The sequence below is a fragment of the Microplitis mediator genome, chromosome 9, assembly GCF_029852145.1.
Source record: "Microplitis mediator isolate UGA2020A chromosome 9, iyMicMedi2.1, whole genome shotgun sequence".
Taxonomy (NCBI): domain Eukaryota; kingdom Metazoa; phylum Arthropoda; class Insecta; order Hymenoptera; family Braconidae; genus Microplitis; species Microplitis mediator.
In genome coordinates, this window is record NC_079977.1 from 20,031,698 (window position 1) to 20,047,351 (window position 15,654).

Genomic DNA, 15,654 nt, shown 5'->3' on the forward strand with positions numbered 1-15,654 from the left:
TTAAATTAAATTTTAATTAAACATTGATCTATCCATACATTTTTATTAAAATTTTTTTACTGACATGATAATTAGTGCACAGATTCAATTGTTGCACCTTCTAACGCCAACTGCTTAGACTACACTATACTTAAAAAATGGCTTTCTCAGCCACCTACGACTAAATCATTTGTTTTTATTCAGTTAATAATTTCTATGTTTTTTAAATTGCCATTAATTACGCTCAGAATAGATTACTATAAATTAAGAAAAAATCGATTTTCTTATTAAAGTTATAGTTTTTTAAGTAAGTTAGAAAAAATTTGATTTTTTTTTATTTCAATTTTTTTCAAAAAAATTTTCTTCACAACATTTGTTCTGAGGACTTCAAAATTTTTTTTTAGTGTATACTCGGTGTAAACTCTGTGTATATCGTGCGCATATACACCGTGTAAATTCAGTGTAAACTTTGAGTTTATTTGGTGTATACTCAATATACACCGAGTATACACTAAATAAACCCCTAATTTACACTGACACTAGATATATATCGAGTTTACACTAAGTTTACACGGTGTATACGAATCCGCTAGGGGTTACTGGGATGCCTTCATAGAATTCTGAAATGTTAAATTTTAAAAACAAATTTTTTTACTTAAGATTTTATTTATTAAGTACACAACTATTTGTTCACATTTAACAATAATAATAATAACAATAGCTCGTAAAAAACACACATACAAAAAATATTACTAATTATATTGTAAAAAAAAATTTTAAACTTTACGTTTCTTAACATTATTCTTAATATTTTTACCAAGTCGCTTCGCTGGTACTTTATTTTTATTTTTTTTATCATTACTTTCATCCTCATCATTATCATTATTATCATCATCATTAGAATTATTCATATCATATTTAATTGCTATTTTTTCTTTAATTAAAACCCCGCGAATTAATTTTCTCCAATTTCCCCAGATTCTTTTGTCGCGTTTATCTTTAGCTCGTTTAACGGCATCAATTTGCTCCTGTTCCCAGGCATCTCGCAAAGTGTCTTCGTGTTCCTCACAGACAACATAACCTTGAGTCATGGGCATCGCACCGCGACACCCAAAATTGAAACCAACAACCGCTGGTACGCAGTCAATTTTTAGCTTCTTGGCGAGACGGAGCAATCCCGGAACTTTTATAAAAAAAATAATATATTTTAATTAAATAATTACACTACTTTATATTGAAAAAAAAGGGATTCAAGGCGGAGTTATTTCATGTCTATACTTTGTAGTTTTTAGTTGGGCAGAAAATTTATTAGTTTTTTTTTCTATTTTTAAAATTAATATTTTGGAGCCTATCAAAAAAATTAATGGAGGATTTAATGGGAATCCATAGAAATTCATAGAGGAAAGTATAGAATTACATAAGAACCCGGGAAAAAATGATCAGACATGAACAGGCATGAGTCTTCAGGCCTGATCAGACATGAAAAAGGACCATGCCTGATCAGGCATGTTCAGGTCTGATCAGGTATGTTCATGTCTGTTCATGTCCACCTGGGTAAAAAAATTATATATAAAAAATGGCCCTATATAATTATATATAATTATGTATAACTATATTCAATTATACATGTATATAATTATTGCTATGAAAATAAAAAAAATAAAAAATTCGGGCGTGTGCAGGATTTGAACCGTGGACCTTGCGCTCGTAAGTGTAACTCGCTACCCACTGACCTAAGAGATTTAGTTGAAAAGTAAGTTTCGTATGAACTTCAAGTAATAAAAATCTTATACGTGATAGATTCTTGGTTAACAAAATTTTAGATCTATGAGCAGACATGAACAGCCATGAACAGACATGAACAACTATGACCAGGCATGAACAGGCATGGACAGGTATGATCAGGCCTGAGTGTATTTAACGCTTCAGACATGGACAGGCATGAACAGGCATGGACAGGTATGATCAGGCATGATCAGACCTGACTGTATTTAACGCTTCAGAAATGAACAGGCATGAACAGGCATGATCAGGCCTGAGTGTATTCAACACTTCAGACATGAACAGGCATGGGCAGGTATGATCAGGCCTGATCATGTCTAATTTCAGGCCTAATCATACATGAACAGGCATGATCAGGTCTAATTTCAGGCCTGATCATACATGAACAGGCATGGTCAGGTCTGATCATTTTTTCCCGGGTAATCCATAAGAATCCATATAGGAAAGTATAGATTAATACAGCAACAGAGTGGATGCGGTGCAACGTAAATTTCTCAAGTCTCTATCCTATTTCACCAGGCCTGAGGGCGCTGCCTACAGCACTGAAGATTTGCGCCTGAAGTTTAAAATCAATAATCTATCTACTCGAAGACAAATAACTGACGATCTTTTTCTATAAAATTATAAATGGATTGATCGATTCGCCTGATATACTAGGAGGCTTTGGTATAGTCTGTAATAAACCGTGTCTCAGGAGCAATCGAATAATTAACACGCTAAGATTTAACAAAAACTACGTAATTAATAGACTGTACAATAGAATAGCTAACCAAGTCAACGAGTTCAATTCAGACATCGATTTTTTCGGTGGATCTCTATCAGTTTTTCACTCAAATATTGAAAATCTTATAAATAATTAATCAAGTTTTTTCTTTCCTCAGTCAAAAAAGTCAAAGTTGTATTATAATTGAAAATGTTTCTCCTTTCAAATCATAGTTTTCCTTATATTTGTAACTTTACATTTTGTAACCAGTTGTATATAGCCGATTGGCGTATGATATTAAGAAATAAATAAATAAATAAATATAGGAATCCACGTAAAACAGCTCGGGTACCAGTTCCCATGTACACGGAGAAAAAAATATTGTTCTCAGGAGTATACTGTATAGTTACAGTAATAATACGCTATAGTTATTTACTAGATTGTTACTGCAACGATCTACTGTATCGTTTTGACAAAAATACGGTGGATAGCTCTGAGATCTATACGGTATCGTTCTGAGCCCTATCTGACGTCACGCACATTGAGAATTATAAGAGATATTTAAAAACCTTTATCATTCATAAATAAACGATAAGCAAATAACTTTGATTAAATAAAATAATTTATAAAACTGATTTATTAGTTAGTTATAGTCTAAATAAATTTTAAATATAAATATAAATATATCTTTTAATTTTTCCAATTTATTTATTAGTAATTTAATTTTAAATTAAATAATAATTCAGATCTCATTTGTTTATTAATTATTTTTCTTCTATTTACGAATCACATTTAAATTATAAAACATCCACTATATATAATATTTAGATTTTTTGTTATGAATATATATTTGATTACAAAAAGCATAAAAAATCACTTATCAATAAATATATCAACATAGTTATGGAGATTCTACTCTGTTAATTTATTAATTACCCGTGGGTCCATATTTCAACATCACAATTATTTTTTACACTATTTTTTTTATCAAACGTCTGCTAGCAACAATTATACAATATTCCAAAGTTGGCGCGAAAATGGACAGTGTTACCAGATGGACTCATCTACTTTCCCCTAAACACCCGCGTAAAATCCTCTAGATTGAAATAAAATCCCCTAAATTAAATGACTTACAAATTATCAGACGCCTGATGACTTATTGAATTTGTTTTTTTTAATAAATAAATTATATAAATATAAATTGAAAATTTGCACGTGAAAAAATTAAAAAAACTTGAAGAACATTTTGGGATAATTTTTTTTTATAAAAATTCATCTCTTAGAAACTTAAAAAATTTATAAAATGTCTGCTGACTTTAATATCATTAAATCAAAGATCTTATAATTAATATTGTAAAGCTTGTTGAAGAATCAATGTACTATATATTGTGCTTAGTATAAAATGTGTTTAATTATGATTAAAAATTTTTTTTCCGAAAAAAATAAACCATTTTTAGTACAGGTGATAATAAAGTATGAAAAACATATTTTTATACGAAACGTAGTATAAATAATAAGTTATATCATATTTTATAAATTATTTAATAGTTAAAATCTTTTAAAATTTTTCAATTATTGTTTAAAACTCTAATAAATTATTTAATTCAGACGAGGACGCTGTTTAACATGTGGACACCGATTATTTGCCATTTTTCTTTTTTTTTTAAAGAAAATATGTTTTTTTATCTATGATGAAGCATGTTTGTAATTCTCATTGATAATTTATTAAAAAAAATTTTAAAATTTCTGGTCTGAACTGAAATCGTTCTTCGTTCATTCTTTTCAACTTAAATTTAAGGAAGTTTGTAATCCCCTGAACGAATCCCCTAAAAAAATGTTTCCCCTATATTTCCCACCAAGCCGTCTAAAATCCACTAAATTTAGGGAAAAATCCCCCAACCTGGCAACAGTGGTGTTGATTTCCATGCTAGAAGTCCATATAGGAACCTGGCTTCCTGGATTTCTATGTAAAAATTTTACATACATGGCAAATCATAAATAAGTTCACATAGAAATCTAAACTAGGTTCCCATGTGGATTAAGGATTGTGAGAATTTCCATAAGAATCGACGTTCTAGATTTTTGATAGGGTACTAGGAGAGACCGGGGCGCTACGGCCCCCTGGGGCACGGCGGCCTCCTTCAAAAATTTTGTAAGAATTTTTTTTTTCCATTTTCGGTCAAATCATGATACCTCTGATGTTTTAAAGATATTTTAAGCTGATTTGGAATATCTGGGGCAAAATGGACCACCAAAAAGAAATTTGCTACAGAAAACTTTTTTTTTTTTTTCTAAACTAAAATGAATTTGAAAAATTTATTGATTAAAGCTCTTATAGGTCAACAGATTATATATCGTGGTTAAAATAAAAAGATAACAATTTCAATAAAACTGGTTATATCAGCTAAATAAATTTTTTTTCTAATAAATTTGAAGTCCATGGGATTACAAAGGTACGGAAATAGTATATTTGTAGTTAAAATCTTTTTTTTTTCAATAAAAAAAAAAACAAAAAATTTTTTTAAGCTTTTTTGGAGGGGGCCGTCGTGCACCAGACAAAAAATTTTTTTTTCGAGTTTTCCCTGATTAAAAAAGTGAATTGAAAAGTATTGAAAATGATGAGAAATGAATCCTTTCGAATACTTTCTATACCCCAAGGTATTCATTTTGACATAAAATGAATACTTTTCAATCCCAAAATAATAAAAGAATTTCTGAACTTCCGAGGAATTGAAAAAGATTCAAATGAATTGATATTTTTGATCTTTCTGAATCCTTCTCAATACCTAAATAATCCGACATTTCGGATCAAGTGTGGGATTGAAAAAGATTGAAATGAATTGAAATTTTTGAATCTTTCTGAATCCTTCTCAATACCTAAATAATATCACATTTCGGGTCATGTGTGGAATTGAAAAAGATTGAAATGAATTGAAATTTTTGGATCTTTCTGAATCCTTCTCAATACCTAAATAATCCGATATTTCGATCAAGTGTGGGATTGAAAAAGATTGAAATGAATTGAAATTTTTGAATCTTTCTGAATTCTTCTCAATACCTAAATAATTTCACATTTCGGGTCATGAGTGGGATTGAAAAAGATTGAAATGAATTGAAATTTTTGAATCTTTCCGAATCCTTCTCAATACCTAAATTGAAATGATGAAAGATTGAATTCTTTTCAATACTTTCGAATTCCACTTTGGAATTGGAAAGTATTCAAACGATCGAAATTTCAATTCCATTCAATACTTTCCAAAACCGCCGAGGGATTGAAAAGAATTGAGATAATTTTCAATACTTTTCAATTCACTTTTTTAATCAGGGTTGGTAAAACCTTAATGGATTTGCTTGAAAAAGAACTAAATTAAGTTGACCTATAGATTAAAAGCCATAAAAAATAACTACCGGCTTAAGTGGGCCGTCGTGCCCCGGTCTCCCTTATGTTATATATTGTTATTATTATTATTATTATTATTATTATTATTATTGATACTATTATGATTGATGAAGTATGTACAGAGGGTTAGTAATAATACAGACAATAAATATTTGAACAGCGTACATTGTATGAAACAAGAATACTTACGATCAATATGGACAGTCCCCTTTGGTAACATGCATTGTTTAAACAAGTCGACATTGCCGTACTCATTACGTGGTACTATTCCATTTTTAGCCTGTGGAGGATCGTATTGATTTGTTTGCCATTTACCAAATAGTTCTAGAGGCTGATCTTTAACTAATTGTCCTGTAAACTATTTTTAACATGATAATTAATCCATGAATCGAAGAAATAGAGATTTATGACTGACAATTTTTTTCAACTTGACTTTACTATTTTCAAATTTAAAAAAAAAATATTAAGAGCTCTAATTTCAAGATTTTTTTTTTCATATCTAACAGATTCCTCAGCTTCATTTTTTAATAGCGCGTTGGGAAATTTTTTGGGTTAATATAAAAAAGGCGCGAAAATAATAAAAATTTGAAAATTGTTGAAATCAAATGGCAGGAATTTGGAATTAAAATAAAAATAAGAGCCCTAGCGAATTCGGTTATACCGAAAAATTATCTAAAACATACCTGATATTTGAGTATGATTTCTCTATATATTTTCAGTATAATTCCAAATTTTTACTCGAATTATACTCATTAGGCTGTATGAAAAAAATCGACTATTTTTTTTTCTTCATTATATCAAAAATATTTTTGGAAATGACGAAAAAAAAATACTGTAAAAGTTTGAGCTCTTAATATTAACATTCAGAGGTTCCGCAATGCACTTTTCTATTTTCCATAAGAATAACATAGAAAAAAATTTTTTTGCGTCATCTGATTTTTATAAGTAACTAACGATGCGTCATAGGACTAATTGGCAGGCATATTTTTGTAGGGAATTGAATACTCTACAAAAAAAGTTTCCTATCATTTTTTGATAAATCTACTTGTTCAAAAGTTATTTGAGGTTGAAGTCGAATTCATATTAAATTTTGAGATCTTTTTACTTGTCCGGCAAAACTATCAGACCTATTACAAAATATCATGGGATCTTTTTTGTAGACAATTTTATTCCCTACAAGTTATTTCCAATAAAGTTTTTTTGAACTCCACATTGTTTTCTAGTTATTGTTATTTTAATGTCCTCATAAAAAAAAATAGTCTTCTGATCGATTTTAAGAGCTTGACATTAAAATTAAAATAACTAGAAAACAATGCGGAATTCTAAAAAACTTTATTAGAAATAACTTCTAGAGAATAAAATTTTCTACAAAAAAGGTCCCATGATATTTTGTAATAGATCTGATAGTTTCGCCGGAAAAGTGAAAAGATCTCAAAATTTAATACGAATTCGACTTCAAACTCAAATAACTTTTGAACAAATAGATTCCTCAAAAAATGATATTAAACTTTTTTTGTAGAGCATTCAATTACCTACAAAAATATGCCTGCCAATTATTTTTATGACGCATTGTTAGCTACTTCTAAAAATCAGAAGACGCAAAAAAAATTTTTTCTATGTTATTCTTATGGAAAATAGAAAAGCGCAATGCGGAACCTCTTAATGTTAATATTAAGAGCTCAAACTTTCACAGTATTTTTTTTCGTCATTTCCAAAAATATTTTCGATATAATGAAGAAAAAAAAAATAGTCGATTTTTTTGATACAGCCTAATACTCATCCATACTAATGATTTGGGTATGTTTTTGAAACATTTATACCGAAGTTATACTGAGATGAAAAAAAGAAAAATATTTCATATATCGATAAATTCAATGTATATAAGTATATGAGTTGAATGATTTATTAATGTATTTTTTTTTTTTAATAAATAATAATAAAAAAAAAAAAGTACTAAAAGACTGAGGTTTCGAACTTGTGACCTATCACTTGAGTCTCGTGACGTAGCCTTGACGATGTCACAGGTTTGATGAAATGAACAATTTTGTTCTTATTTATCGTCCGTTTTTTTTACATACATTATGTTTGTGTAAACTGTCTATATTGTTAGTGCAATAGAATCAAGCAAATGATAAATTAACGATAATTGAAGAACTGAAATTGTTTTTAGTGAAAAAAAAATGTAGAATAAGTAAATAATTAAATCAATAGGTAAATTATTATAAAAATAATTATTTGCACTATTCACTACTAAAAAGTATTATAACGCTAAATGCTCAATTAAAATAATATTTTTATAATTGTTTATGTAATCAATAAATTTGTTTACTTCGAACTTCAAAGAAAAATTTTTCCTCTTTCACAGGTAATGACTTACACGGAGAGAAAAGAATAGTTCTGATTTCCATACTAGAATGGTAACGATATGTTACACAGTGACGAAGATTTTTGTAAAAATCCTGTGGGAATTTGCTGGAAAAATTCTCTAGAATTGTGGCAAAAATATGAGTGATAGCTCATTCGATGCAGAATCAAATTTTGAGCAAGATGTGTTTTTTATTTTTTTTCTTCTTTGAAATTTCAATTTTTTATCGACAAAAAACACAAACAAAATGAAGAATCTTAGCTTTTTGTTAAGGGCATTCTCAGAAAGTGCCCCCCACTTTTTAAAAATATGCAGTGACTTTCAACTGTCATAATCGTATTAAAATTTTATTAATTAATTGAAAAAAAAATTAAAACCTTAATTCAAAAAAGGACAACGTAGTCGTAATTTCGTTGAGAAATAGAATTTGAAAAAAATTACTTACAATTGATATCAGTTGGGAGTTAAACGAAATTTGTTGAATAAATTTTAGCCGCCAAAATTTAAAAATTCGAATTATAAAATTGACATGACGGTTTTACTGAAATTTATTTAACGAATTTTGTTTAACTCCTAATTGATATCAAGTGTAAATAATTTTTTTTTAAATCTATATATCGGCGAAATTACGACTACGTTGTCCTTTTTTCAATTAATGCTTTAATTTTTTTTTAATTAATTGATAAAAATTTGATACGCTTATGACAGTTGAAAATCATTGAAAATTTTTAAAAAGTGGGGGGGCATTGTCTGAGAATGGCCTTAATAACTCAATAAATATAAGTGATATCGAAAATCTAAAAAAAAAATTTGGAAAATCCAAAAGTTCACGTCTCGAAAGCTCATGTTATGTTTTTTTTTAAAAGTTAAATTTCGAATAAAATTGAACATCCCGCTCTTTTTCCATAGAAATTTCCATGGTAAATATACGGTAATAAAAGTAAAAAAAAAAAATAAATAAGGAGAACATTCCTAATGAAAAATGGCGGCAGTGTGTGTTTGTTTACATGTAAGATTGCCGGTTTTAACCGTAATGATTTATTTTTAAAAAAACGAGAAGGCCTACAGTAATGATTTTCGAAAGGAACCTTCTTTGCTTATTTCTGAAAATTTTGAAAAAAAAATTAAGTAGTTTCGTCAAGTTGTTCTCGAGATATCCGTACCACGCCGTTTTTTTGAACCACAGACTAATGGACGTCCACGATAAATTTTTTTTAATGAACTTTTTTTTATATTAATACATATTAGACAAGTTAAAAAAAGTATCAGGATTATTTATTAGTGTTTCAGCTTTATATTGATGTGTTTTTCATAATGTGTAAGAGTAATAGAAAAAAAAAATATATGCACTTTAATGAGTGGAAATCGTGTGACCTTGACAGGTCGGTTATAAAGCACAACCTCTCCGCTTCGCTTCCGAGGCGTGCAAAAGATTTTTAAAGAGGTGGGAATTTCCGGAACAAGTCTTGACTCCCGGAACTTTAGTTCCATAAACAATAATTTTTATTTAATGTTGAAAATGGGGTTCCACGCGGCTTCTGTCACATGGGCGCATTGACGTTAAAGTAAGACAGCAGCCGCGCGGAATTCGATTTTCAACATTAAATAAAAATGATTGTTTATGGAACTAAAGTTCCGGAAGTCGAGACTTTTTCCAGAAATTCCCTCCTCTAAAAATCTTTTTTTAGATTTTCGATATCGCTTATATTTATTGAGTTATTAACAAAAAGCTAAGATTCTTCATTTTGTTTATGTTTTTTGTTGATAAAAAATTGAAAATTTAAAGAAGAAAAAAATTAAAAAACACATTTGCTCAAAATTTGATTCTGCATCGAATAAGCTATCACTCATATTTTTGCCACAATTCTAACGAATTTTTCCAGCAAATTCACACAGAATTTTTACAAAAATCTTCGTTACTATGTAACATAGTAAGGGTTACCATTCTAGCATAGGAATCAAAACTATTCTTTGCTCTCCGTGTATATAGAAAGATATTATCCTCATCCTCTCTGATTTCAGTAAAACTTAAGTATAAATCGTGCTTGAAATAGAAATTTTTCACTGTCATCTAAGTACGGAAGATTCAATTATGTATACAATACATGAGATGATTTGAGTATAATCTGGGTATAATTCTTAAAGCATACCAAAATTTTCGTCAATTTCTACTGTACCGGAAATGAACGCAAGAGAAACTCAAATTTTCGGTATAAACAAATTCACAAGGGAGTTCAAACTTAACAGAAATTTTTTTTTTAACATGCGGAATATAGAAATTTACCTTATCCATTTTAGGCATGGCTTTGACAATTTTATAAGGCTCTTGACTTGGTTTAACAACTCGCGCTTCCTTCAACCAAGTTTCGCGACTTCTCAATGTATGGACACAATGCCTTGAATAAACAGCTTCGCCATTTTTCAAATGAGCAATTGGTACACAATCTGGTGGATACAATGCTTCATATTTCAATAAGTGCCTCGCCAATGCATACAACGGATGCCCTTTGTAATTAGAAATACTATCTGGTAATGGCTGTTCCATTTCCCTAAATTTCGAAATGTAACTCTGTTAATATAACGATTTTAACCAAATAATAGATAGTCCTTACATAGTAAGTAATGACTCGTCTTCAGCTCTGGACAATGCACTATTACTTTCGATCCAGGGTGATAATGTATCTGACCACCATTCTTGATCAATACGTTGCTTTCGTGTTACTGTTAACCAATGGGGGCAATAGCGTCTTGTAACATCTTTTATGGTCCCTATTGAATTCCATGCTATTACATATAATACTGGTGACGGTGCTTTTTTCTAATCAAATCAGTAAAAACAAAATTTATCTAACAAAATATATCATTTTAAATTAAATTACCCAATAAAAAGAATCTATGTAGGATAGTATAGGAATTCATAGAAATCTATACAAAAAAGTATGGATTTACATAAGAATCCATACTGTGGATTCATACCCATGGTGAACCACGCAAGAATCTTTATGTATTTAATGCTTGATTCCTATGGGATACTTTCCGAAAATGCCGTGTGGGAATGCACATAAAAAGTTCAACAGGATTCCTACATGGATTTTTTTGTAGTAAACAATATAATTTATAAACAATAATTATAAAATAAACTCACATAAATATCAGATACACAGTGGACTTTTTCATCAGGTACTGAAACAGTTATCCAGCTTTCTTCATCTTCGACATAAACCTCAACCCACAAATACCTCGAATCTCTAACATCAATAACTTCCCCCTCTTCATCCTCGTCCTCACTAGATAATACTTTTCTACTCTTGTCACTCACACTCTCTCTCTTGTCCACGTAATTCTTTTTTTTAACTTCCTCCTTAACTAATCTGTTAATCCCCAATTTTTTTTTCTCACTAAACTCTTTTTCCGAGTCATCACTCTCCTCTTCTTCCCCATCTTCCTCTTCCTCCTTTTCTTCCTCATCCTCGTCATCAACGTCCATTTTCTTAACCTCAATTTTCTTATCCTTATTTTGACTTCTCGTTGATCTTTTTTTACTTTCAACTTCTTCCTTTTTAATCATCTTCTTATTTTCCTCCTTTTTAGTCCTCGATCTCATTGATCTCGATCCTTCTTTTCTTTCCTTAACATTTCCATCCTCTTCCATCTTAATTTTTTTCTCCTCCTTAATATCTTCATTTCTTTTCAATCTTTTTAGTCCTTTTCCTTCCTTCTCTTTATCATTTTTCAATTTGTTCAATCTTTTCCCTCCTTTTTCCTCTTCCTCACTCTCCTCTCCATCTTCACCCAATTTCTTCCCTCTTTTTTCTTCCACAACCTCTTCACTCCTTTTAAGTTTCTTCCCTCTCTCCCCTCCTTTGATTTCTTCTCCACCATCCTCATCTACTCCCTTCTCTTTATTATCTTCTTTACCCTCCGCTTCATTCCTCTTTAATTTTTTCACTCCTCCTTCCTTACCCCTCGCAAACTTCTCCCTCAATAACTCAGCCGCCCGTTTTTTCGCCTCTTCCTTCGCGAATTTATCAGCAACTTTCGAGTTTCCAACAACCGAATCCTTCCTATTCTCACAAACTCTTCCATTCCCTCTTCCCCTTCCCCTCCCTCTTCCCTTAGCTTTAGCTCTAGCATTCAAAAGTCTGACCCCAATATCCTCCTCAACTTTCTCCTTCTTAACTTTGGTTTCTTTGGGCCCTTCTTCCTCTTTCTTAACCCGAAACAGCTGATCCGATTTCGGTTTCATCACCGGAGGACAAAGAGACAAAACAAGCCGGGAATTGCATCCGATCGCCCTCAGTGCCGCAATAAACAACAAAACCCATTCCCTGTAATTCCTCACCTTCTTGTCCTTTAGTCTCTCAACCAAAATCTCTTTCGTAACGGGAGAATTTTCTTTATTAAATTCTATTTTTATTGTTCCCCTGAACCATCTAGTAAATTGTTGGATATATTTTATATTAATCCTCCCTTTGGGGTAACTATTTGTCGGAATCAATGACAAAACAATCGACATAACCTCGGGATCATTAATCTGCTGATTGAGATGGAAACCATGAGCCAACCAACAAAGAAGACCAACTTTATGAACCAATAGCTGATTAGAACGAACCCTAGCGTTCATTCTTTTAATCAATTGAGCTTCGAAGTCAACTTTTTTTTTCTTACGATTGAAAACTGGGAGCCCGGTCCCTGGAAGCGTAATATTGACCCCTTCTTTGGGAATAGAATAGTCGGGAGGTTTCTCCTGGTTCTTCTGAACTTCTTGTTCAGCATCTGAACCAGAAGAATCTGACTCATTATCAAAGGAACCTAGACCGCTTTCATGTTTTAGCAAGAGATCGGCAATTTCGGTTGATAATTTTTGCTTTTTTGGTGACTTGGTCACCGTGGGTGCTAATCCCGATGAGGATGACGCTGATGCTGACGGCTCGACATTAATATTATTTAGTTTTTCTAGATTTTTCATCACCTCCAGCAGAAGGTCTGCGTTGGAAGCGGAAGTATCTGCGATGTCATCATCAGATTCTGATGAGCTGGATATTATTCTAGATCTTACCTTTGCTCGAGGTGATTTCGAGGTTGACGCAGTTGGTTTTGATGTCGATGACGAAAAAAACGAACTGGTGAGATCGATCTTGGAGGCTGGTACCAGGAACTCGTTGCTGCTGTCGGAACTTTCATCTTCGGATGACATTTTTTTTTTCACATTAAAATTTTTTTATATTTAAAACTTGTTTATAAACACTGACACTGAACTTGAGTTGCTGGTGTAAACATAACCGCGTACCGCGTCGGGCACGTGGGTAGAGGGGGGAAGATGGTAAGTCAGCACTGGATGATAAAAAAGGAATTTTTGAAAAAATGGCGGGAAAATTTAATTTTTTGAATTTTATAAAATTTAACGTGATGAAATTTTGAAAAATTTTATGCGATTTAATAAAATTTTGAAAATTTCTGAGTCACTATCAATAAAAAAAAGTTTTACGAATTTTTTTTTAATTTTACAAGATTTTATTTTACAAAATGATCGAAAATTTAACGAAAATTTTTGATTTATAATTCACGATAAAAAAATTAATAAAAATCGACGCCACTAAATTTTGAAAATTTTGTGACACGAAATCGTTGAGAAAAAAATTATTTAATTGAATCCCATGTGATTCTCAAAAATTGTATTTAATTTTTTAATTTTGTTTCTTTTCATAATTTTTTGTTTTTATAATATAAACATCAGGTAAAAGACCCAGTCATTGAGCCTGGCCCAGTTTCTGAGCTTTTCAACTTTTTTCTTTCTTACTTAAAAAACTATAACTTTAAAAAGAAAATCAATTTTTTCTTAATTTATTGTAATTTATTCTGAGCCTAATTAATGGAAATTTGAAAAACATAGAAAATATTAATTGAATAAAAACAAATATTTTAGCCTTAAGTGGCCAAGGAAGCCATTTTTTAAGTAGAGTTTAAACAATTTACGTTAGGAGGTACGACGATTGAATCTGTGCACTAATTATCATGTAAGTAAAAAAATTTAACTAAAAATAGATGGATAGATCAATATTTAATTAAAATTTATTCTAATAAATTTATAAAACATATTAAAATGAGTTTTGTTGTTGAAATTTGAGGGTCAATAACTAGGCTCAATTTTAAAAGTATGGTGGAGTTGTTGAGCCTAAAATTATATCTTACTGCGAGCGAAGTTGTCTGTTTAATTACATGTCTATAAAATGCAAAAATTGCAATATTTATAATTTTCTTAAATTATTTCCTGCTATTACTCATAATACAGTGATAAATTAACATTTAATATTCATTTTTAAAAATAAAAGATTATAATTAGATCTTGAAAGTACATATTCTTGGAGTGATAAAATTATTGTAAAAATAATGCCAATTTCGATAGTATTTAAATTGTTATGACTCTTTTAGTTGAATAATATTTTTATTATGACAAAATTAATTTTTTTGTTTTTTTATTCAAGAGTTTTAAAAAAAAGACAACGAGTTACGATGAAAAATAATGAGAACAGGCACTAGCTAAAGTGACTTTAATTATTTACATTTTAAATATTGAAAATTTATGTTTTTGTTATAATAAATATTTAATTTATTTATCTAAATGATAGTTTTAGTTTATTGAAACTTGGTAAGGTACTTCACAACCTAATCATGATTTGTGTAATTTGAGGATCAGAAACTAGGCCACTGTGAGGGTCAGAAACTGCGACCTGAAAAATTCTGCGGATCAGAAACTAAGTCTCTGAATGTCAATTTTTAAAACGTCAATTCAAATTATTAATAAAATTCAAATAATTATTTTACGCGCATGACTTTATTTGACAAATCATAAACTAGTCGATAAAATTATTATTTTTCTCATTAAATTAAATCTTACATTAATTATTATAGTATAACCCTAACCGACACTCTAAAAAGGTCAGAATCTGGGTCCCTTACCTTAAATGAATTTGTAAATTTTTATAAAATTTCAGGCAATTTAACAGAATATCATAAAAATCAATTTTATGAAATTTTTAGAATTCTATTAAATTTTATGAAATTCTAAATCATTAAAAGACAAATTTGTTTATTAAATTCTTGCAAAATTCGATTCCATAAAATTTTTATCATTTGTATCAAATTTTAATTTGCTATAAAAAAAAATTAAATTTGTAAATTTTCATAAAATTTCAGGCATTCAATGAAATTTAATAAAAATCAATTTTATTGAATTCATAAAATTTGTAAAAATTTCATTTAATTTTTAATCATCAGTAAAAAAAATTATTCTAATAAATTCTTGCAAAATTTGATTCCTAAAAATTTTATTTAATTTTTTGTAATTTTATAAATTTTTAGTCTGAAGAAAAAAAAAAATAATTTACAAAATTTCAGGCAATTAAATAAAATTTCACAAAAATC

At 29.7% G+C, this 15,654-nt stretch overlaps 1 protein-coding gene across 1 annotated transcript; it reads right to left on the bottom strand.

Annotated features, from left to right (window-relative positions):
- Positions 1–627: 627 nt before the first annotated feature.
- LOC130674287 (DNA repair protein complementing XP-C cells homolog) lies at positions 628–13,521 on the bottom strand. Its single transcript, XM_057479582.1, has 5 exons — positions 11,375–13,521; positions 10,842–11,047; positions 10,514–10,778; positions 6,054–6,222; positions 628–1,162 (listed from the first exon to the last, which is right to left on the bottom strand). Exons 1-5 carry the CDS (start codon positions 13,424–13,426, stop codon positions 756–758), a joined length of 3,099 nt encoding a protein of 1,032 aa, XP_057335565.1. The 5' UTR covers positions 13,427–13,521; the 3' UTR covers positions 628–755.
- Between the last annotated feature and the right edge of the window lie 2,133 nt (positions 13,522–15,654).